At 51.0% G+C, this 25,079-nt stretch overlaps 1 protein-coding gene across 13 annotated transcripts in view; it reads right to left on the bottom strand.

The window, feature by feature from the left end:
• Positions 1-384: 384 nt before the first annotated feature.
• PPCDC (phosphopantothenoylcysteine decarboxylase) overlaps positions 385-25,079 on the bottom strand; it is a 43,079-nt gene continuing 18,384 nt past the window's right edge. For 10 of the 13 annotated variants that reach the window (XR_013370585.1, XR_013370579.1, XR_013370580.1 and 7 more), the window contains 5 exons: positions 23,313-23,408; positions 22,315-22,443; positions 18,142-18,310; positions 7,992-8,205; positions 385-7,161 (listed from right to left, as the gene is read on the bottom strand). Coding sequence is in view for 3 of the 13 variants with exons in the window: in XM_077881943.1 (XP_077738069.1) it covers positions 13,775-13,863; positions 18,142-18,310; positions 22,315-22,443; positions 23,313-23,408 (483 nt within the window). In the remaining 10 variants the exon portion in view is untranslated. Of the gene's footprint in view, positions 7,162-7,991; positions 8,206-13,270; positions 13,864-14,420; positions 17,758-18,141; positions 18,311-22,314; positions 22,444-23,312; positions 23,409-25,079 lie in introns of those variants that run through there. The other 3 variants (XM_077881943.1, XM_077881944.1, XM_077881945.1) reach the window with 3 other exon arrangements.

Raw genomic sequence — 25,079 nt, 5'->3', positions numbered from 1 at the left:
TTTGTTTTGCATAAATGTATACTTGCTAGTGTAACACTTTAATTTCTTTAATAATTTTTCACTATATTTTAATTATATTTTTAGTTATTTTCTGAGTAGTCGTTCTAGGATCTCCATTTACATCTTAACTTATCAGAATCGATTTCAAATTTATTCTACCTTAATCAGAGTGAGCTATAAGAATATTATTCCTATACAGCTTTGTTCCCATTTCCTTGTGTTATTATATTATATGTTACATATTGTTATGGATATGTTAATATGTTTATAAATTATGTGTTTAAAATGTCTATGCAAGTTACAAACTCAACACTACATTGTTGAGATTATTACATTTATATATTTGTATGTATTTTAAAGAAGCCGAGAGAAGGAGAACCAGTATATATTTACAGAGTTTATTACTTACCAATTTTTATCTCATTTGTTCCTGTGGATCCAAGTTACAAGCTGTTGTCATTTACTTACTCCAATACAGCTTTGTTTCCACCTACTTTCTTTCTGCTGTTATTATCAAATTTATTACATTTCTATATGTTATAGACTCAATAATACAACTATAGACATATTGTTCTATACAACTGTTTTTAAATTAGTTAAGAGAAGAAAGAAAAAATATACACTTACATTGTCTTTTACATAATTACCTTTACCTTCACTCTGATTTTTCACATGGTTTTGAATTACTTTCTGGGTTCACTTGCTTTTAGCCTGATAAACTTCCTTTAGTATATCTTGCAAGATAGGTCAGCTAATAACAAATTCCCTCAATTCTTATTTGAGAATGTCTTTATTTTGCTTTCATTTTTGAAAGCTAGTTTTGCTGAATGTAAGATTCTTGGTTGACAGGGTTTTTTTTTTTTTTCTTTTTTTTTCTTTTAGCATTTTTAATATGTCATACCTCTGTCTTCTGGCCTCCATTGCTTCTGGTGAGAAGGCAGCTGTTACTTCCATTAGGGCTTCCTTGGATATGACAAGTCATTTTTCTCTTGCTATTCTCAAGATTTTCTTTGTCCTTGACTTTCAAAAGTTATTTCAATGTGTGTGTGCAGATCTCTTCATGTTTATCCTATCTGAAGTTCATTAAGCATCTTAGATGTGTAGATCAATGTTTTTCATCAAATTTGTGAAGTTATATTTCTTCAAATATTTTTATGTTCTTTCTCCTTTCTTTCTGATACTCCTATTATGCTTATGTTGGTACATTTAACAGTATCCCACTTTTCTCTAAAGCCATGTTCATTTTTCTTAAATCCTTTTTTCTCTCTACTTCAGATTGCATATTCTCTATAAATCTGTTTTCAAGTTTGCTGATTCCTTCTTCTGTGAGCTCAAATCTACTATCAGTAGAGCCTCTCTACTGGATTTTTCATTTCAGTTCTTACATTCTTCAACTTCAGAATTTCCATCTGGTCCTTTCTTATACTGTCTATCTCTCTATTGATATTATCTATGTAATGAGATATTATCATTACACCTTCTTTTACTTCTGTATATAGTTTGCTTTCATTCTTTGAACATAATTTATAATGATTCCTGTGAGGTCTTTCTATGCTATGTTTAACATTGGATCCTCTAAGAGGAAGCTCTGTTCCTTGCTCTTTTTTTCTTGTATGTTTGTCACACTTTCCTGCTTCTTTGCATGTTTCATAATTTTGTTGAAAACTGTAGTTTGTTTTTTATTTACTATATAATAATGTAAATGTATAATATATTTGTAATATAAAAATATATTAACATTTTAGGGGATCCCTGGGTGGCTCAGCAGTCTAGTGCCTGCTTTTGGCCCAGGGTGTGATCCTGGAGTCTGGGGATTGAGTCCCACATCAGCCTCTCTGCATGGAACCTGCCTCTCCCTCGGCCTGTGTCTGCCTCTCTCTCTCTCTCTCTGTCTCTCATGAATAAATAAAACCTTTAATATATATATATATGTATATGTATATATACATATATATATATTAACATTTTAGATAAGATAATGCAGCAACTGGATACTAGCCTCAACTCCAACACAGAGTTTCCTCTTGCAGTTTGCTTGTTTATTTATTTAGTGATCTGGCTGGACTTAATAAATTAAGTCCCTTTGCTGGGGCAGTATTTGAGACTAGACTTTGAGATTTTGAACCCAGAGGACTTTTTTTTTTTTTTTTTTAATAACTGAGCATCTTCTTTTTCGTTTTGTTTTGTTTTTATTGAAGTTTGATTTGCCAATATACAGTATAACACCCAGTGCTCATCTTATCAAGTGCCCTCCTCAGTGCCTGTCACCCAGTTACACCATCCCCCCGCCCACCTCCCCTTCCACAACTCTTTGTTCATTTCCCAGAGTTAGGAGTCTCTCATGGTTTGTCTCCCTCTCTAATTTTCCCCACTCATTTTCCCTTATAATCTCTTCCACTGCTGTCTCTTTCCCTGCTCCTCTCCGGCAATCTTCTAGCTGGTTAAATGTTTAGTTTGTTTTTCTCATGGAGCTACCAGCTTTCTCCTCATTGCTTAACACCAATATTGCCATTGTTTTTGAGAGCACCTGCAGGCTTGAACTTTCCCACCCTCTATTCCAAGCAAAGTCAGTTCCTTTGGGGAGAGAATCAGAGTTCTGTTTCAAAGGTCTTCCTCCCTCCCTGTACAAAACCTTTGTGCCACTGCTCTAAAGTGTGTGTGTTGGGGTGAGACCCCTACTTTATTAAAGGTGGTGGGTTGGATCTAAACTGGCCTCTCCTAGTTTAGAAATTGTGGAAACCCTGTTCTATGAATGAACCAGGGTGAAGAAGATTGGGGCTTCCATATTCTCAGCCTGCTATGCTTGGGGTAGATAGGGGTTCCACCCTATGAGTTGGGGATGTGTTGGGGAAGAAAACCCCAATCCTCTCAGCTACTCTTCCCTGGAATAGAACTTCTGCAACACAGGGGTAAGGGAAACGGAAATGCTGGTGGTCTGTCACCCCCAGGGAGGTATAGTAGCTCTCAACTGGGAGCCAAGGGTAACAAGAACCCTATGTTCTTGGCTGTCCCTGCTTAGAAAGTATTTCTGTTACAATCAGCTGGAAGGGGAGAGGGAAGAAGCAAGTCATAGTTCAAATGCTACAGTCTCATTCTCTTCTTACCAAGTTTTAGTAGGTTTTCTTAATGTTTCTTTTCTTCTTCTTCTTCTTCTTCTTCTTCTTCTTCTTCTTCTTCTTTTTTTCTATATGCCTTTAGGATAGATTCTAGACAATTTAATTTTTAAATTAAGTTTCATCAGTTATGATTGTTTTACTGGGGAGAGGATCTGCAGGGCTCTTGTCACCATTCCAGGAAACATGTCCCTAAGATCTCTTAAATCTTGGTGTTCTAAGATTGGTGAGAGGTTTAGCTTTGTTTGGTTTTCATTGATTGAGCTGGATAGTCAGTGGACTCTTAATCTGAAAATGTTTATTGTGGGTTTTGGTGGTATATAAATATAGATTTATGATATCTATCTATATATACAATAATATATCTATCTATATCTATATATCTATCTATATACATATAGCCACACACACACAGTTGTCTCTGTCCTCTTTTTGAGGAAATGGTATCAGTCAGATGGTTAATCTCAGATTGATTAAATTTTCTTTCCTTTTTTTTTAAGACTTTATTTATTCATGAGAGACACACAGAGAGAAGCAGAGACACAGGCAGAGGGAGAAGCAGGCTCCTTGCAGGGAGCCCGATGTGGGACTCAATCCCAGGACTCCAGGATAATGACCTGAGCCAAAGACAGATGCTCAACCACTGAACAACCCAGGCATCCCTGATCTAATTTTCTTATCTCTTTTATTCCATTATCTATCTGTTTTTTTTTTCTGTTTAACTTTTTGAAAGATTTTCTTGACTATCTTTCTTATCACTTAACTTACTTGTTCTCAGATTGTTCCCCTTCTTGTGGCATCTTGTTCTTGTCTCAGGATACAGTATTTCTCCCAGTCTCTGAGATTATCAATGATAGTTTATTTGAGGTTTTCTTCTGCTCTTTGCAGCATCCTTGTTTCTGAGATCTTTGTTTCTAAGTTCTTTTTTTTTTTTTTTTTTTTTTTTTTGGCCTCTCTTACATGTTGAAGGCTTCCCTTGAATGTCTGGAGATTGGCTCTTTGTTTTGGAGCTAAATATCCCAACCTGAAGACATATTCAAGGCACCTGAAGATCACTTCCCATGGAGGAGAAAAAGAGCCAGCATTGCAGTTAGTCACATCTTCACATCTTCCTGTTTCTTGACGCTGATTGAGTAAATCCCCTGAGCATCAGTTTCTCTAAAAAGAAGGATAACAATACACCCTAGCAGGTCCCAGCCTTTCCCATTCATAAATTAACCTTTTTTTTTTCATAAATTAATCTAAGGTACTTTAGTTAATCTTTATCATCTGCATTAAGCATTGATGTGCACCTCCCCTCCTTTTCTCCCTCCTTTCCTATCTGACGTCATATGCTCACGATCATGCCTCTATCAATTACAGAGGGACAGGCCATCCCTGATAATAAGATTCTGCTGTCCTGCTGCCTTATGCAGAGTGGTTAAGAAGATGTTGGTGTTAGGTGGACCTGGGATGTAAGCCCTGTACTGAGCCCTGGAGTAACAGAGATGATATAAAAGCCAAGATTCAGCCAGGGTCCCCAAGCCTCATGTGAGACATATTTACTACAGTCAAAAAGATGAGAGGAAATCTGAACAATATAGTCTGAGGGATGCAGAGCTCACCCAAGGGGAAGACCCTCAGTGACAACTGGCATCTGGGCCCCAGAAAAGAGGTCCCTCTCTTTTCCCCAAAGAACTGGAGAGTTGTGTCTTAGAGCAAAGAGCAATCTTCAAGTGTCAATAGCCTGGGAACACAGTTCTCTGGGGCACTGCTGGACTTTGTGTGCCACATACACGTGCTGCCCGGCTTCCACACTTCCCTCCAATTCCTTCCTGCTATTCCCATTTTGCTGCTCAAGCCCAAGGCCAAAGCTCTATTTCCTTGCCGATATCATCTCCCAAGCAAGGTTATGGATTAAGAGGAGGGAAGGGACAGGCTATCCCAGGAAAAGGCAGCCAGCAGGGGAGGTCTTGGCCTCCCAGTGAGAACCCATGCCCTCTGACCTCCCTCAGGGCATTCTTTTTTTTTTTTTTTTTTTTTTTTTTTAGATTTTATTTATTTATTCATGAGAGACACAGAAAGAGAGTCAAGAGACACAGGCAGAGGGAGGAGAAGCAGGCTCCATGCAAGGATCCTGATGTGGGACTGGATTCTGGGAATCCAGGATCCGGCCCTGAGCCAAAGGCAGATCTCAACCGCTGAGCCACCCAGGCGTCCCTCCCTTAGGGCATTCTGCACCAGGCATTCAAACTCGCCTGAGTTGGGTCTGACCCTATTCCTTCAGCTCTCTGAACCAGCCAAGGTGAGTGCTCAAACCAGAGGCTTGGGAGCTGCCAGGCTGGGAGCTCTGCTAGCTCCATGCTATTGCCAGTGCCCTCAGGGAAGGGCATTCCATACAGGGCATTCCACACACCTGAGCCCTCTGTTGAGAATGTGCGCCTCCAGACCGGTACACATCACCCTGGGGTTGACAGGTCACCTGAACCGAACCAGCACACTCAGTGCTCAGGGATTCTCCTGCACTCCAGTGACCCCATCCTCCATCTCTGTCACCTCTCCCACATTTCTGAGGGACAACTGAGCACATAGTATGAGATATACTTGGCAAATTCTACATCCCTCCATCTAATGGGCCTCAAGGGGCACCTCCTATGGGCATGGCTCTGTGCTAGGCCAGGTGGGACAAGGAAAAACAGTAAACAGGATGCATTCCTGTCCTCCAGCTAGTTGGAATAAAAGGGAACACTTGCCAAGTGTCCAATAATAATGTAGTAGGAGTCTTGAGGATGGATCTCTTTTAAAAGGATAGACCTGGAAATGTTCTCTAGCTTGATCTGGGTGCTAGTTACATAGGTGCATGCACATGCAAAAATTATCAAGCTGTACACTTAAGATATATACACTTCAATTACAAAAAATTGCAATTGGCCCCAGCTCCAGAACTTAGCAGAGAGCAGACAGGCCAAGTGGGGAACAGAAGGCATGTGGCAGGGCCATGTGGAAGAACAGGTCTGGAGGTTATAGTGCCAGTGGGAAGGAGCAAAGGGCACAGGTTGGAGTTCTTGTCAAGAAAGAAGACAGGTCTGAGGTCTAACAGAATGTCAAAGACAGAGGGGAGGGAGACGTCTGGGTGGCTCAGCGGTTGAGCACCTGCCTTTGGCCCAGGGCGTGACCCCAGGGTCCCCGGATCAAGTCCCACGTCGGGCTCCCTGCATGGAGCCTGCTTCTCCCTCTGCCTGTGTCTCTGCCTCTCTCTGTGTGTCTCTCATGAATAAATAAATAAAATCTTCAAAAAAAGAAAAGACAGTGGGGATCAAGAGTGAGAGTTCTGGGTTATGAGAGCCACAGCAGCCCTCTCTTTAAAGAAACATAGGAGTTCTGGGAAGTATCAATATGCACACAGTTGGTAGGTAAGTGGAAGAGGGATTTGTTGGCTTCTCTTAGATTCTGACTGAGTGCAGACCATGTGACAGACAACTGGACCATCCCGGTTACCAAAAGTACTCCGGATTCTTAAAGAGGTGCCCTGGGAAACAGCTTTAGGTGGCAAACAGCAGCAGCCAGTGCGCAGGCCTAAGACCACCACCACCCTCGATGCCTGGTTTCCCCAGAGCAATCTACACAGAACAAAGCTAGAGCCCACCCTAGGCTAGCTAAGGTCACCACTGTGATTGTGGCCCAGGACCCTGTGTTCTTGGGACCTGCGTGGTGGGTCTCCAGCTCAGAGGGAGCAGGGGGAGGGCGGACAGTATGGACTGAAGCTAGACCACACATTAAGCTAAGCAGGCTCCTCCTCTATATCTCAGATCCCCCAGAGCAGGAGGCTCAGTGCCTCACAGTAGCTCACTCCGTCTTTCATAAACCTGAAGTGCCGGGATGCTTTGCTCTCTATGGAGTTGAACTGTGTCTCCAGGAGATTCCTCAGAGGTCTAGCACACACTCCTTTTACTGGGGCTACTCTTCTTGGCACATCCAGCTATTTTTGTAAATCTGTTCAGTATGCTTGCTCTTCTGTAGATATTGGACAGCAATGGCTCTGAGAGGATCACAACCCTTCAGGTGCAGTCTGGGTCAAAAAGAAAAACAAACACCTCCTTTGATCCGCATGCCATGCCACTATTAATGCAGCCCAAACTTTTGGGGACGCTACATGCATTGTTGTGTATTCTCATTTAGCTCATGGCAAACAGAGGAAGCTCTCATTTCACACGCGCCTGCCTCGGTTTCCCACAGCTACTTGCCGTGGCCCCCCAGGCCACACCCCATTAGGCTTCTGTGTATCCTATCCACCTTCACTTACTATTCTCTGCCCTTCTTTCAGTTTCCCCAACTAGCACTCTCCTTCCTACCTTTGCACAGGCAGTAACCTTGGCCTGGTGCATCTTCCCCAGCTAACTACTGGTCATTCATTTTTCCTCTGTTCGTTTCCTCCAGGAAGTCTTCCCTGAAACCCTCCCCTCTTGCCCTCATGAAATTAGGCCCTGTGGTCACCACTCCCATAGCATTCTGTACTTTTTTCTGTGGTGTTTATCAGAGTGCTTCTTCTTCCTCATCTGATAAAGGTCTGTCCCTCCCACTAGACAGCCAGCCCCCAGGGCAGGGAGCATATGTGGTTCTGCTCCTCCCTGTGTGCCTCCCCAACACCCAGCACAGTGCTGGCATAAGGAATATGTACAACAGAGAGGGAATCCAGCGATGAATGAATGAAGCACCGTGCTATTTGATTTGATTAGGCTACGCCCCTGCAGAGCCGCCCGGCTCCATCCTGCCCAGGTGGAGAAGGCTGCCCGGGGGCTTTAGACGCGGCCAGGCCTGGGCCTGTATTCCAAGCACCGCCACGTACCAGATTATGCCTTTGGTGAGTCACTTCACCTCTCTGAGCCTCAACTTACTCACCAGTAAAGTGGAGATGGTAACAGTGTCCACCTCACAGGATGACACGAAATAGTCATGTGTGCAGGATGCCTCGGGGGCTCAGCAGTTGAGCGGCTGCCTTCGGCTCAGGGTGTGATCTCAGGGTCTGGGATCGAGTCCCAGGTCAGGCTCCCTGCGTGGAGTCTGCTTCTCCCTCTGCCTGGGTCTCTGCCTCTGTGTGTCTCATGAATAAAATCTTGTAAAAAAGAAAAAAAGAAGAACTACTCATGTATGCAAAGAACCTGACCCCCGATGCTCAGAACACAAGCGTCCTGCCCACGACACTGGCGGGAGCAGCGCGTTGCCCCTCGGGCCCTGGCACGTCGGCCCCCAGGCCCGGGAGGGCTGGTCCGCAGCAGGCCCGGAGCAGCCGCGGGAGAGGTGTCCCTCGGGGGGGGGGGGAGGACGGCTCCGGGACTTCCCCACCTCGGACGTCTTCCCTCCCGGACCGCCTCAGCCCTTCGTCCTCGCCTCTCCTCCAGAATCCCAGGGCAAGGGCACACCTCCTGGCTCCTCTGCAGCCGAGGAAGCAGAGACCCGTCCGGGCCGCACGGGCCACGCGCACCTGCTCCGGGTGGCGACGCCGGTCAGGGCGACTCGGGCCGGGGACGCCGGCTGTGCCTCGGCCTCGCTGCAGACAGGAGTCGAGTCCTGGCCCTCTGGGTGCCTTGCTCACTTGGTCAGAAAGGGGTGTTCCCTTCTCTCACGCCCCTTCCCCACAACCACCCCCAGGGATAAGGACGTGGAGAAACCCGGACGGGACCCAGGAAGCCCTTCTGGGCACAGACCTGTGCCAGGTGCGGCTTCGCTGCTTCGGGGGACAAGACTGTTGGTCAAGGCTATTTCTGGGCAGAGGGGAGGGGGCATCGGCCCGTGGACCCTCAGAAAAACGGCCCATCCTCAAGGGACTCGCACTGGAGGCATCGGGGAACACCCCGAAAGCATGTTCAGAACACATTTAAGCCACAGGTTGCACAATCCAGTAGCTGAGTTCTCACAGATTTTTTTAAAGACTTTATTTATTTATTCATGAGAGACGAGAGAGAGAGAGAGAGAGAGAGAGAGAGAGAGAGAGAGGGGCAGAGACACAGGCAGAGGGAGAAGCAGGCTCCATGCAGGGAGCCCGACGTGGGACTCGCGGAACTCGATCCCGGGACCCTGGGGGCGCTCAGCCACTGAGGCCCCCCCACCCCGCGCCCTGCACAGACTCTTTCAAGGGCCTTTGCCGGCCCCCCCATGCCAGTCAGCCCCCCTGCCGGCTCTGGCCCACCGGGACTCTTCCTTCTCCGACTAAACCCTTTAGCTTCAGGCTCTGCAGGAAGGGAGTCCTCCTGCCTCCACCTACCACAGCCAGCCTCAAAGCCGGACCCAGAGCCCGGCTCAGATGCGAAGCGGGCCCGGGCCTCTGCACACACTGCCCCCCACTCCGGCCTCCCTGACCTCTTTGCTAAATGCCTCCCCCCTCTTAGAATTCAGCCCAAAAGAGCCTCCTGGAGAGCTCCTCCTTCCTCAGGCTGCCCCAGCAGGGAGTGGGCTGTCCTGCGCTCCGGCACCCTAGGACTACTTACCTCCATCCCTGAGCCCCTCCCGGGCTGGCCTATCTGCCCTTCCATCTACTTCACTAAGCTGGAAGTACCTTGAGGTGAGGGCTGGGCCTCGGTCCAGGACAGTGTCTGGACACAGAGTTCGAAGGATGAATGAATAGGAAGGGGCTGTGCGTGTGTTGGGGTTCGGGTACCGGGGAACTCACTATACTTTCCACACAGTTTTGCAGTGAACCTGAAGCTACTCTACAAAGTAAAAGTCTATTCATTTTTTTTTTTTAATGAATGAAGAAACATGATCAGCCTTCGATTATACAACATTGGCTTACAGAGGCCTCAGGCCATTGCACTTGTGTGAAGTGCCCCAGACTGACTGGTCCTCCCCAACGGAAAGGACTTCCTTCCCTTTGCCAGCCCTGCCTGCCTGCAACCCACCCCGGCGTGGGTGCTAACAGGTGGTGCGGACGGCCTGGCTGGACGACTGGCAGCCTAGGCTGCGCATCCACCTGTGATGCAATATGTCAAGGGGCCTGCAAAGGCCATCTGACCTTTGGCCCGGGCCCTCCATATCTGCCGCCACCTCCCAGCCCCCCGGAAGGCCAGCCTGGCTGGTGAAAGTCAGAAGGAAATAACCCGGAGGCTCACAAACCCTCCACCCATGCATGACCTTACCCACTGCCCATAACCGAGCGTATGCCTGCATCCCAGGCTACCAGTCTCCCCGGGAGCCCCGGGGGGCCAGTCCTGGCTCTGGGAAAGGTGCCCTGAGATCTCTCAGTGTTCCTATTCACCAATCCTGGAAATGGGCCAACTCAGTGAAGATGTTTTCTCCCCCCCAAAATTGCCTGCCTTGGCCACTGCCTCCCTGGAGGCCCAGGAAGCTCAGGGAATGCTACAGAAGCCTTTGGGGCCTCCACCCTGCTCAGTCCCCCACCACACACACTCAACTTCCTCAGCCACTGCTCACATGCCAGTCCTGGAAGAGGCCACCCAGAGACTGCAGGGACGGCCTGCCACACAGCCTGGCACACTCGAAGACTCGAGCTTTCTAGCTGCTTCTCCAGCTGCTCTCATCCTCTGGTCACCTCCAAAGGTTCAGGGCCTGAGAGGCAGCAGGGCTTGAAGCCAACTTCAAAGCTATGGGATCTTGAGGAAGTCAAGCCCCAGTTTGCTCATCTGCCAAATGGGTCTAATGTCCACCTCAGGGATTGCCATGAGGATTGCATTATAAACACTGGCGGTTACCCCTGAGCAGTGCTCGCGGGGTAGGGTGACCACACATCCTGGTTCACCCGGGTCAGTCCCAGTGGACGCCTGTTGTCCTGATGTGTTCACTGTCCCCTTTTTACTCTCAGAGGTGCTCACTCTGGGTGACAAAATACTCGGTTAGCTTACCTGTGCCTCTTTGTGTTCCCAGCTCAGGCCCAGCCCGTGAGAGCAGCACCCATTTCTGCACCCTCTAAGGGGCCGTGTCTCGGCTTGTAGTTCTCTCTGAGCCTCGGGTTCTTAATTTTAATGGGATCGCAATGCCTATCCGGAAGGACGGTGAGGACGAAGAAATGAGATAAAGAATGCAAAGCACATGCCAGGTGCCCGAGAGAAGCATGCCCGCTCCCCATGATGCCAGTTTCCCAGGAGTGGAGCTCCAGAGCTCAACTGCTCTCCTCTCGAGGGGGTGACTTTTAGGAGTTCCAGGCGACAAGTGAGCTGCCTAGCTGTGCTCTTTCCTGAGAGCAAGAAAGGGCCTCCACCCCCACCCCAAGCTCCACTGCAGGCTCAGGGGCGCCCCAGCCTCGCCTTCCGGCCTCAAGCGCTGCTGCGCGGCCAGGCCAGCCGGGAAGCCTCAGCCCCCACTCACACGGAGTGAAGGCACCTTTGAACTCTCCCCGCTCTTCCAGGAATCCGGAGACCCACAGGGAGTTTGTTGGGCCTCCAATCCCCCAGGGACCTGCTATCTGGGTCAGCAGGCAAAGGGTAACCACGAAACTTCAGCAGATAAAGCCACCATGAGACCAGCCTGTTGCAACCAGGGAAAAACATGCTCCCAGATCATAGCTGGATTAGCAGCATGTCCTCCACAGGCCCCAAAGCCCAAGTCTCCGAGCCTCTTGCCCTCGCACCCACCCACTCCTGACATTCCTTTGCTATTAGACAACTGGCAGTTCTGGCCTGCTCCTCGCCTTGCCCCAGGTAGTCCCAAACCTGCCTTGAATATTGTAGAATATTTGGTTCCACCAGGAAGCTCTTGGTGTAAACAAGCTGTCAGTCACTGGGATCTGATTCCAGGGCTCTTTGTTCAGGGGCATTTGCGTGACATTTCAGATTTCTGTGCTGCCCTAGAGACCACAATGTATGTGTGAAGGAAGCTATGGGAGGAAAAAGGTAATGAGGCAGCTACTAAATTGGGACTAAAAAAACCAAAACAGGTATCTGGTGGTAGTGGTGGTGTGTGGTGGAGAGAGCATCTCAAAGGACCTCAGCGAGGTAAGTGCTAATAAGGGTGGAGCTCGGGTTCTGCTGCAACAGCCAGAGGAGAGGCGCCCCTGGGCAGGGCGAGGAACTGGCCGGTGACTCTCACTGTCACGTCTGAAATATTCCAGCTGACCCCATCACCCAGCTGTGGTGTTAGGAGGGGAGAAGGAGATCCAGGAAACTCAGCAGGACACCCAACACGTGTACATGACCCAAACAGAAGCAGGGCTCCAGGTGGCTGAACCCTGCGCAGTCTCACTCAGAGAAGCACACGCTGGCCAAGGAACTGAAGAGCCTCCTGAAGAACCTAAAGTGTGTCCAACTCACAATCGTCAGCCACATTCCTTAAAAACTCCCATAGCCCCCACCCCCATCTTCTTGTACCCCCTCAGCAGCTCAAAGACTCTTAAGCCAAGTCCCAAATGGAGCCCCAACTCCTGGCCACCCACATGGCTCTGCTGCCCCCCTCCACTCAGGCCTCTCGGCCCCTTACTGGAGAGTTCATCAGCTCTCGGCTCCTTGCTTTAATTTCTCCCCCTCGACCCAGTACCGGAATTTGCCACTCAAAGGAGACACAATATAAAAACTAAGACTCCCTTCCCCTTTCTTGCCATCTCCCCAGTTCTGTAGCTCAGTCTGTTTTTTCCCTAATTCCCCACCACAAAATGCCCAGGAACCATGAGGGCAGACTAAACAATCCTGAGAGAAAAAAACTGTGGTAAGCGAAGCAAAATTCTTTTTAGTGGGTGGCACTAGGGGCTGTTAATAAATCTTGCAGCAACGCACACACAATTGTCATTAAGCATCCCCCAGCCCCACGCCCTCTAGCCACAGGGCAGTGGTTCTGCTACTTTCTAATCATGCCGGATTTTCTCACTCACTTTTGCACCCCCTTCCCCTCCAGAAGCACGGGGCTGGCCAAGGCCTTCAGCACACCTTGCTTCCCCAGCTTAGCATCTGGCTTCCTCCCTGACCCTCCAACGTGTCCCGCGAGCCACCCAGCGAGCCTCCACACCACACTGCACAGTCGCCGGGCTCCCTGCTGAAGCTCCGGCGTCCCCAGCACACGGAGCCCGGGTTCCTACACACGTGTCCCCCACCAGGTACGCGGCTGCAGGGCTTCCCCCCGTGTCCACTCTTCAGTCCTCCAGAAAGCATGGGCGCGGGTTCTACGGCCTCCAAAGGCCCACCCACACTACTCGATTCGGAGCCACACAGCTTAGACTAGCACAGTCGCACGCTGGATTCTCATGGTCACTTGATTGTTTTAAGGCCTTGGATCTTCCCGTAAGACCATCAGCTGCTTGAGATCAGGAGTCTCAAAGGCTTATGAGTAGCCCTCCGGGGTATTCAAAAGCTCTCCTCCTCTATTAATTAGCTCATGACAAGAAAACCAGACCCATTTCTACTCCAGAGGCCTCAATGGAAATCTCCAGATGCCCCCGTCAAGTCATTTTTAGGAACTTCTGGATAAAGGACAGAAATAACCCATTTTGAAATTTGTGTGGCTTGGGATCCAGGGGGGCTCAGCGGTTGAGCGTCCACCTTCAGCTCAGGATGTGATCCGGGGTCCTGGGATCGAGTCCCGCGTCGGGCTCCCTGCATGGAGCCCACTTCTCCCTCTGCCTGTGTCTCTGCCTCTCTCTGTCTTTCATGAATAAATAAATATTTAAAATAAAATAAAATGTGTGTGGCTCATTGAGTTACGCAGCTGCCTTCAGCTCAGGTCCTGACTCCAGGGTCCTGGGATCAAGCCCCGTGTTGGGCTCTCTGTTCAGAAGGGAGCCTGTTTCTCCTCTTCCTCTGCCTGCCGCTCCCCCTGCTTGTGCTCTCTCTCACTCTGTCAAATAAATAAAGAAAATCTTTTAAAAATAATAAAATAAAATGTGTGTATTTACTGCCTTTGTGGGAGATAATATACTCATCTGCCTCACAACTTAAAATGAAGCTGGCCTCCCACCTTTCTCAGTCACCTAGTTCTGCTGCCAAGAGGCAAACAATGGACTGGTTTCTTGTTTATTTTTCAATAGGTGTTTGATGCATCTACAAGCCAGCAGGAATACATCCTCCTTTCCAGCCCTCACTTTTTTTGCACACCAACTAGCATGCAATAGACATTTGTTCTGCAGCTTGCATTTTCTGTTTAGCAGCATATCTTGGATGGCACCTAGAGGGCTTCCTCACACTCCTCTTGTGGCTGCATTGTGTTCCAGTCCCTAACTGATGCAACCAATCTCCGGTAGTTAGTTAGTGAAGGTGCTCCCGGCCTTTTACTGCCACCTACAATGCTGTAATGAATAGCCTTATTCAGACTAGATACATCATATGTGTGAGTGTATCTGTGGGACGAATCCCTGGAAGCAGAATTGCTGAGTCTAAGAGTAAAGTACATATGTAAGTTTTTTAAAGATTTCATTTATTTATTCATGAGAGACACAGAGAAAGAGAGGCAGAGACACAGGCAGAGGGAGAAGCAGGCTCCATGCAGGGAGCCCGACATGGGACTTCATCCCGGGACCCCAGGATCACGCCCTGAGCCAAAGGCAGATGCTCAACTGCTGAGCCACCCAGGTGCCCCCAGTACATAATTTATAAAAATGTAATTTTGATAGATATTTCCAAATTGTTCTCCAGCAAGGTTGTATGCAGTCCTACTAGCAAAGTAGCAGGTGCCAGTCCCCTCGTCCTCACCAATCTAACAGACAGAAACCTCCGCTGCAGTGCAGTTTGGTTCACATCCCTCTCCCCATGAATGTGGTTGAGTGCTTTTTATGTTTAAGAGCCATGTGGGGTGTCTGTGTGTGTGCGTGCGCACACTCGAGCATACATATACATGTGGACTTGATTTCTTATCCTCTGCTCACTTTTCTTTTGTACTCTTGGTCCTTTTCCAGTCAATGAATAGCTCTTTATATATTAGGAGGTATTAGTCCTTTGTTATGTGAGCTGCAGATAATTTCCCATTTGTTTGCCTTCTGACCTTGCCTTTGGGCTATTGCTAGGCAGATTTGTTTATTTTTCTGTAAGCAAATTTATTAGTCTTTGTTTTTATGGCTCCTAGGTCGTTTTACTCAGAAAGGAGCTCCTTTCTGAGCAAGACTGCCCCCTCCTACACCCCCACACCTTTTTTGTTAATACAAGAAGCCTGGGGGGATCCCTGGGTGGCTCAGCGGTTTGGCGCCTGCCTTTGGCCCAGGGCGCGATCCTGAAGTCCCGGGATCGAGTCCCGCACTGGGCTCCCTGCATGGAGCCTGCTTCTCCCTCTGCCTGTGTCTCTGCCTCTCTCTCTCTGTGTCTCTCATGAATAAATAAATAAAATCTTTTTAAAAAGTCAGAGAAACTACCATATTCTCTGAGAAAACACTTCTAACTTCGATGCTGCCAACTTTAAGACCTTTGACTCCTTGTGGGGAAAGCTGTGGCTCCCACTCCCACCTCAACACTCCTCTTCAGTTGGGGCCAGGTAAGTGCAGCTTGACACTAACTCCCCTCTCCTCTTAACTCCAGCCTCAGGGGTTCAGGGGACAGCTGGGCTCTTCAGTAGCAGCTCAAGCCTCACCCCCATTCAAAACAGGCAGCAGGGATAAAGGATTGCAGCGATGGCCTGGGGGAGCCTAAGGATGGAGCCTGCAGCTGGCCCTTGCCATGGGGACCTCTCTCCTTCCAGCCAACAAGTCTCGGGCCCGCTCTGAGGAGCCACAGCTGTCTGCAGAAGTATTAGGTAGAAGCCTATCAACATCTCTGCTCCTGTGGCCTTCTAGAACAGGCATGGTGTAGCAGCTCTGCTGGGTAGCTGTCCTCCCCAAAGTGCCCAGCACAAAGCCTTTCATACAATAAGCACTCAGTAAATGGTGGCAGTTTCTTAAAATTGGAGCGTTTCATTACTCTTTAGCAGGCTGCTGAGGGAAAGAAAGGGAGATGTGGACATGGGGAGGGACATTGGAAACCACTTAAATAGAACTTTGGGACGGTCTCTGGATTTTAATCATTCAGGCCCTCCTCATGCTCCAACCCTCAAACCTGCCAGAGAGGTTGGGTCTGTGATGCTACTATTTTAGTTATATTTTCTTTATTGCCCTTAGGCAACTTTATCCCAAAGCACTTGATGAAGTCAAGTGCTGCAGAAATAAAGGCTCTTGGGAAGACTTGGTCCCAGTCAACAGGCTTACTGGTGCCCTTCAAAGGTAACCGCTACGCTCAGTGGTCCAAGGGCATGCATGGAGTGCTCACTCACCCCTGGCCTGGAAGGCAGCAAGCCAGCCCCCAACCTCAGCTCCAAATAGGCGAATAAGCCCCTCCCTCCCGCAGCCACCAAACTGCAATTAAGTCAAAGGCAGGGTGATGGGGTTTTCTAGGGCAGAACTGTTTCTCTGTAGAGTTTACTTCCCACCTTCATGTGTGCTGTTGGGTGGGGCTCAGGGAGAGGCACAGACACCCAGGTCCTAGTCTCAGGTGCACAAAGCTGATGAGGACATCGGGAAGCGAGGGGCCTGGATTCCAGGGCAGGTTCCAACCCAGCTGGCTATCTGCCTGTCATTTGCATAAAGGCCACGACAGCTAAGGGCTGGTTATTTTATTTTTCCCAAAATGAGAGGGTCTATTTAAGTAAATGTTAGAAAAGCTCTCTGGTGTGAATACATACTTAGCTTTAACTTCCCTTTATTTGACATTTACTAAGTAAGAGGCAGTGGGGTAGGGATCTTGCACACATAATCTCATTTAATCCTCTCAACAAGTCCATGAAGGCAGGATAATTGAGATGAGGAAAGTGAGAGAAAGGCTGAGCCCTGAGCCACGGTCCCACTGCTAGCACGTAACAGAGCTAGGATTTTTTTTTTTTTTTTTAATTTATCCATGAGAGACACAGAGAGAGGCAGAGACACAGGCAGAGGGAGAAGCAGGCTCCCTGCGGGGAGCCCGATGTGGGACTCGATCCCAGGACTCCAGGATCATGCCCTGGGCTGAAAGTGGGCGCCTAACCGCTGAGCCCCCTGGATGTCCCCAGAGCTAGGATTTGAACTAGGGTCCCCCTGCCTCGGTGCCCTCTGCCCTTAACAACCATTTGATAGTAGCTCGAAGATACGCTGGTCAGCTGTCCACCCCAACCCTTCCCCAGCCACACCAAGCAATGCCCCTGATCTCCAAGACTACAAACTGAGGTAAAGGAAGGACAGTCTCCCACAAGTCACTCTTCTCTATTCCCACGTACCCCTGACCTCACAGCATGGCCTGTGGAGAATCTCGGCGTCTTGCCAGTTCCAGGCTTCCCTGACTCTGCAAGCATGGCACCCGGGCAGCCCCCCACGGAGCTGAAGTGGCTCCCAGGAATAAGGGAGAATCGAGGTTTCTGCGACCTTCCCAGAGCACGGGGACATACAGCAGCTTGCTGTGCCAATCCTGGGGAAAGGTGAGCGGGTTCTGGAAAGCAGGCATCTCTAGTTGGAAAGAAGTTGGGACCTGGGCCTTTGGTCTAATTGAACCTGAGGCAAGTCAGGCCCCCGGGGAGGCTCTGGAGCAGGCCCAGGCCAAACCCCTACCCAGCAATCACAGAAGTCTTCACTGTATTTTGCCAATGTCCACCTTCTTCACAGATTGGCCTGGAAACACACTCAGTACAGAGGGATACACAAGCCAGAGATCCCAGCTTCAACTCTCCTGAGAGTCACCATGCCAGAAGAGGACTTCTTTCACTTTGTCCACAATGGTGCCCACCTCGGCCATGGCCCCTAGACCTAGGAGGCAAGGTTCTGCTGTGGCTCATAGACTGAGGCAGGGCCCATCCCCCACCCACCCTGCTCAATGCTCCCGAGTGCTCCACCCAGAGCCCAGCGCTTTGGAGGCCAGGACCATCTCTGCAAGAGCCAACTCATATCTTATATCTTATGACCCATCATATCCCTTCCAAGCCACCCACAGGACAGGCCCCGGAACAGTAACAGTAGCCACCATGAACTGCATATGGGCTACATGCCAAGGACACCAGACACTCGACATACACTCAAGCTTTCCCTGAGGTCACAACAGGCTGGGATGTAGACCCAGATCTGACCCCAGGGCTGAGCCCTTCTGGGACCCTGGGCTGTGAGGATGGGCTGTGGGCCTGCCCAGATGCCCACCTTGGTCTCCACACACCAACTTCTTGGCAACGCAAGGTATTTCAACATAGCCGAAGGCCTTGAGCTGGCCAACTTGCTGCGCAGTGATGGGATGCTCCCACATGACGGTGTTCATCGCTGGGCAGAAGAGCAGGGGCTTGCGGCAGTCCCAGGCCCGGATGACGCAGGTCTGTGAAGAAGGGCCAGGGTGGGACGGGTAAGTGCTCCCAAGCTCCTCTCCTGGCCAGCCCTCTCCAATGCTCCCAAATCCTGCCCCCCATCCTCTGGGTCACAGCCAGCCATGGGCTTAGGATGACTGGGTGCTACTTGTCTGTGTCCCTGCATCTCTCATCTCCTCATCCCCTCCATGTCCCTACAGCTGCCAGCACAGGGCCTACCCACAGGAGGGTCTCTACCAACACTTGCAATGGCCCAGCCACATCCACACAGACCCCTACTCCTGTGCAGAAAGCGCTCTCCGAGCTGGAGCACAAGGCCTCTCCACTGTGAGACACACTTCAGAGAGAGAAACCGGCCAGGGGAGCAGAGGTCAAGCTTTGCAGTTACCCCCAAAGCAAAGGCCCAGACCACTCATGGGGTGGGGACCCCTCTACCCCAACACCAGCCCTACTTCAAGGCCAACTAAAGCTTTTTTTTTTTTTTTAAAGGTTTTCCCTCTTTTTTTTTTTCCAAAGATTTTATTTATTCATGAGAGACACACAGAGAGAGAGAGAGGCAGAGACACAGGCAGAGGGAGAAGCAGGCTCCATGCAGGGAGCCCGACGTGGGACTCGATCCCAGGTCTCCAGAATCACACCCTGGGCTGAAGGCGGCGCTAAACCGCTGAGCCACCCGGGCTGCCCAAGGCCAACTAAACCTTGGTAGTGAGGACACCTTCCACATGACAAAACCCCTCTCATATGTAGTATCCCACACACCCCGCTGCAACCCTGTGAAGAGGGGCTGCCTGTTTCAAAGACGGGAAAGCTGTGCTCCCCAAGGTCCCACGGAGACAAAGATCAGGGCACTGCACACCGGCCCTGCCATCTTCCACCATAGCACACAGCCTCACTACCTCCCGAGTTCCAGCCATCCCACCAAGTCACACACCAGAGGAGTGTGAAAGGGACCTCCCAGCTCAGTGGGTGGCAGAATCACAGAGACCTGGGTTCAAATCCTGACTCTGCCATCTACTGTTACTACTAGCTGGGATAACTGGGAAGCTTGGAGGCCAGTTTCTTCCCTGCAACAGCCTCCCTCACTGGATGACTGTGGGGCATGGGCTGAAAAGGCTTAAAGCTCTTCACACAGGGCCTGGTATCCAGGACGGGCTCCAGAAGCATTAGCTCCTATTACTCCCCAGGCATAGGCTCCTGGGGCCAGGAGGTGCTCTTCTGTGCCCTGACTACTCCGGCTCCTCGCTCCAGCTGTGGGCCCCTTGAGGAGACAGTGGTTAGCACATCCCTTCCCTGAAGCAGCCCATCTGGGAAAAGAGGGGAGAGCCCAGAAAACAATGGCTTGGATGGACCAAAGCCGATGCCCGCCCCTCTCGGTGCCCCCATTTTCTCCCGGGGACAGGAAGGAAGTGGAACAGCACAGAGCCTCAGGATCTGGCTACCCGTGTAGCCCCAGACACCAGCGTCTGTTTCCCACCAAGTCCTCTCAATTTGGCAACCAGGCTGAGTGGACAGTTTCAGGCACACTTCCTCTTGGCCCTGTGCCACCTGCCGCTTCTGCAAAAGTCACAAACGTACCTAGAAGAGCCCCCCTGGCTTCGTGTGCAGTGTGGGGGTGGGGGTCAGGGTGGGGGTTAGGGTTTCTAAGTGTCTTCAGAGCAAAGCACACCAACCAGAGGACAAACCCAATACCTCCATGACCCATGCCTCTCTAGCTTTTCCCATCTCATGCCAAGCTCAGCGCTTCCAGACAAACCACAGCTCCTCTGAACCTTCTGGCAGCGGGAGGGATGAGAGGAGGCAGCAGTTCCCACGGTCACATCTGTTTGGCCAACGCTCTGTTCTGTACCTCAGGCTCTGCCCTGGGAAGCTGCCTGGCGGAAAGAAGACCTAGATCCCGAGCAGGAGACCAGCTCCCAGCTACACTGGTGACCCAAGGAAGTTACTCCTCTTTCTGGATCTCCTGGCTTCTTTTTTTCTCTCTTTTTTTTTTTTTTTAATTTTTTTTTATTTTTTTTTTTTAAGTAATCTCTACACCCAGTGTGGGACTCAAACTCACAACTCAGAGATCAAGAGTTGCATGCTCTACTGACGGAGCTAGCCAGGCACCCTTCTGCTCGGCTATTTAGCACAAAGAAGGGGCTAGGGCCTGCGTGGGCCAGAGGGCAGATGGAGATGCACGTCACCCAGGCTGAGGGCCCAGAGGCCTGGCGCACAGGTTCACACCCAGCACACTGCTCTACTGGCACCCAAGTTCTGGGCACTGGGACGGGAGATCTGAAAGCAAGGGGCAGCAGGGTGCTCTTTCCAAGAATAAAAAGACAAAACATCTTTTGAGTAAGGACAGAGCCGTGGAGTGAAGATGATGACTTAAAGCTTAAACTTTATGAGATTTGTAATTCCTTGAAATATTTGGGCCTTCAAAGGAAACCTTTTGAGGCAAATGGCCTGGAGATTGGTCATAGGAACATGTTCCACTGCTCAGCCCACTCAGGAGGAGGGAATCCCAAAGAATTCAGGGAGTGGGGGCAGCTTTGAAGGGAAAAAAGGGAAGCAGAGCTTTGGAGGGAAAGAAAGGAGCCCTCAGAGAGCCAGCGCAGCCCGGGGCATAATTCCTAGATGGCAGTGTGCTTCATCACATCAGCTGGTTCTGACCAGCCAGTGGAAAGCCTAGAAATTTGGTGAGATGGTGCAGGTCATGCACAAGTCAGACCTACTGAGATCAAAGTGGCCAGGAGCCTCACCTGCTCCAGCTGCCCTGTCAGCCATGCACCCACCTCACTGGGAAGCCTTCAGGATAACACTGCCACTAAGCTCGCCTTCCCTGTACTCCCCTCCCCCTGCTCCTGGCTATACAGTCTGTGTGCTGCCCTTCTTCTGGTCACCCTGTACTCTTATTCAAGTGATGTTTCAATCCCTAGCAGGTTCTTTGAGAAGTGCCCTACACACCCATCAACAAGCATACAAGACTAAGCTCCTATCTGACCCCCAAAATTGGGACCCAGCTTCATTATTCACTTCTTGATCCTATTAAACTCCGAAAAAGTCCTTGCTCTTTGCCAAAGTAGAGTAACTAATTACCTTATATATACAGTAAGTATTTATTGAACTTACTAAATGCTCAGCACTGTGCAAAGTGGTGACTCCATGGTCAAAGGACCAACTGGGGTGATTTAAGACTGTACCACACAGCACAGCATACTCCCTTCTCACCTGTACGGGTCACCAGAAACCCTCTCCTTCCAGACCATGAGCTCCTGTGTCCTGTGTGTCCCTCAGCATGGGGCCCAATTCATGTTAGGGAAAAGCTCAATGTATGAGGGAAGCAGGGTAATAATGGAGAGGGAGGGAGAAGAGAGATCACACACCTAGCTCCTCCCAGGATGATCAGATAAACAAGACCTTTTAGGACAACAGCTTCCTGGAGGTTCCTTAGGCCTAAAACAATCCCCACTTTGTGCAGCTGGACTTCTGCTCCTCTCCTCCACCATTCACCGGCTGGCACGCCTCACCCAGTCTTTCTCCTCCCGTCCCCTCTAAGCCTTCCCTAACACACAGGAAAACCACATTTCTGCCTTGTGGCCAATGCTACAGGAGAGATAAGTGTGCATAAGAGATCCATGAGGAAGTAAACACTCTTATCAGATTGCCCATGTGGATATCCAGATCCTGGGGAGAAGGCAGAGCTAAGAGGGGGCAGGCAAGGGGGCTGGGCAGGGAGACCAACAGAAGAGCTCATCAAGGGCAGCCAATGACAAAGGGAGAGGAGCTGAGCATCAAGGAGCAGGTGAGAGGTGCATGCCCTCAGAGAGCATACACAAGCCGAGCCCATTTACCTGCCCACCTGCCAGAACATAGGTGAGACCAGGAGGAGGGTAGGGGATCCAGGAGGACTGTGTTCTGAGCAAATCAGCCCACCATAAAAAGAATTCCAAGGCAAGAACCCTGCACAAAGGCAGTCTGCAGCTCAGCAAACCGGGAGGGAGGCCCAGGGAGGGAGGAGGGCAGAGTCACTCACAAGCAAGTTGTCACATATGCCACTGGCCACCTTCCCCAGGGTGTTGGCATCAAGAGGAGCCACCAGCATGAGGTCTGCCCACCTCCGCAGGTCAATGTGGAGAACAGGGTCGGATCGGCACTTCCACATCTGGCAGAGGGAAGGAAACAGAGTCATTGAGCTGCTACTCTCTCAGTGTGTGTGTGTGGGGGGTGCGCGACACGGGCCAGGTATGCTTAAGTCAGAAACAGAGGGAGACCCCCTGAGCGATGCCTGCCCACGTCCACCGCTGTTCCTCTCACTGCTAAGCTGGTGAGCACTGGCGGTGGAGCCAAGAGCCTGAGAGAAAGCAGGCCTGAGGAAACAAACGCCCCTTGTCTCTCCGAGCTATTCCCTTTATGGTTTGGTTTTCAAGAGAACTGACATCTGGCAGGGAACTCCTGGCCTGTCTGCTTGAGGCGGATGCTTGGGTTGTCCAAGCCAGTGGAAGGGCTCTGGGGCGGTGAGAATGGAGGGGGTGGGGTAGGGGAACGGGCCAGCCAGAAATGTTCTAGGCTGAGAGTGTTTAAAAATGCCTGGCAGGGCACCCCTGTGAGGCCCACACTCGATGTCTGGTGAATCGGCCGGGGCCTGCCCCTCTTCGGGGGAGCAGAAGCAGGGCCCACGTCCATGGGAAGCGAGGCATCTCGACAGCCCTGACACTGGGAGCCACGTGGACAAGGGTGGTGGGAACAGAGCTCCTCTGCGGTTTCATCAGCCCCGATAAGTACAAGGACACTCAACCGGAGGCACCCAGCCAGGCCTGAGCTCTGCCTGGGGTGGGAGGAGTCTCCCGGCCTCCTGCAGGCCAGAAGCTAGACAGATGTTTTCCTCATTGCCTCTGCCCAGAGGGCCCTGACCACTGACTTGAGACTGGCCTGTCTGCTCTGGCCTCCAGGACCACGGGCTGCAGAGAGGCCACTCCTGTCCTGTTGGTAGAAACACGATGGAACTCGGCCGTGGGGCCCCCGCGCACTGACCTCCCATTCATCAGCGTCGCCGTAGAGAGTGACGGGAATGTCCTGGGGGCTGTAGAAATGTTTGGCTCTCTCAGTTGTGACCACTGCTACTTCCAGCTGTCACAGAGAAAAAAACAGGCGGGCGGGGGAGAGAGGGAAAGGAAACTGTTACCAGAGCCACTGGCCTGGAAGCCACACGGGGCCAGGACAGGCAAGTGCTTTCTGCATGGCCTGGCTCTGGAAAAGGCTTCTCCCTCCCTGGCAGTGAGCCTCCTGTTTGCACAGCTACTTCCGCTGTCACCCAAAGGTCAGGCCCCAGCAGATGTGGCCGTTTCACTTCCCTATCTGAGGGGCTGCGGAAGAATGAGTCACCCAACTGCCCAGCGCATATAAAGCAGCAGGCTCCTGCCACTCAGGCCAAGAGGCAGAGGCAGACGGGAAGGAATGCAGGGCCAGAGGGCCACGGAAGGCAGGAGGGGTGGCAGGAGGGGCCGCCAAGGCTCGCAGGTCCTGAGCTCTGATGCGCGCCCCAACCCTGCCCTCTGCAGGCCACGCAGGGGCAGCCGGGCCTGGCGCGGTGGCCGCCTCCGGCCCCAGCGAGAGTCCCCTCTGTACTTCTAGGAACAGGGCCTCGTGGGCTCTGGCGGCAGACAGACTCCAGGAAACCCAAAGCCGAGGGCCTGACGCTCGCGGAGCAGCAATGAAATTCACTTTCACGCTCGTCATCCACAAGGAATCCATCGTGCCCGCGGGGAGGCTGGGCCGCCCAGGAGCCAAGGCCGCGCAGCACTAGGCCGGGCCATCATCTGCAGAATGAGACGCTGAACTGACAAGCTGGCCGAGTGGAAGAGCTCCGAGGAGGCGGCCGAGAGGGGAAGGGGGTAGAAAATCACAGGTCTGGGAGGGACATTCCTCCAGGAGACAGGAGAGTGAAGGGTGGCAAGGATCGTCACCTGGCTAGAGCAGGAACCACGGTGGCACAGAGGCCAGATCCAGCCTGCAGACGTGCCACTTGGCCTTCCTGAGGTTATAAACATTTTCGAGCCAATATATACAGATCGGGAGATTTCACACAGAAAATCCAATTTCCTGGCTTCTCTTGAAAAACTAAAAGCTTTGGCACCGTGGGGCCCGCGTTCCTACCTGATAACGGTGGCATCGCGCAAGGCTGCCACTTGGGATGGGGCTTGGGATGGCGGGCCCCTGCCAACTCACAGTAGCCCCATCCCTCCCTGTCGTCTGAGGCCCCCTCCTCCCGCTTCCCCGTCTGTCCTGCGGCAGCATTCCCCACAGCACGTAAGAGCCAAGTGGGGACCAGGGCGCAGAGTGTCAGAGAGGCGGAGCGCACGACTCCAGACTCCGAGCTCTCCAAGACAGCTCTCAGCCCGGTCCCGTCCCTCAGAATCCACCACCCCAGGACTTGCACCCTCCGACCTCAGCGACCTGTTTAAAGGTCACTCAAGCTACACTCCCTCCAGGACAGCTCTGAGCAAGGACGACAGACAGGGATGGAGTGGACACGGGACCAGCGCAGGTAGGGGAGCAGAGGGAGGCAGGGCAGGGCTGAGGCCCTCCAGATACAAGACAGAGACCAGGAAACACATGGCAATGGCCAGTTAGAGCTAAGCAGGGCAGGTGACTTTCAAACCAGCAGGAAACTCAATCTAGACAATAAAGGATTGGAATGGGGAAAAAAGAGCAGCAGAGAGAACACGTGACAAGTAGAAAGCATTCAACAAGAAGGCACAAGTGAAGTCCTAACAGAATAGCAACTATAGTAACACATAA

This window comes from Canis aureus, chromosome 32, assembly GCF_053574225.1.
Source record: "Canis aureus isolate CA01 chromosome 32, VMU_Caureus_v.1.0, whole genome shotgun sequence".
Classification (NCBI taxonomy): Eukaryota; Metazoa; Chordata; class Mammalia; order Carnivora; family Canidae; genus Canis; species Canis aureus.
Note: the sequence above shows the minus strand (reverse complement) of the source record. Positions and strands in the feature narration are given on the sequence as shown.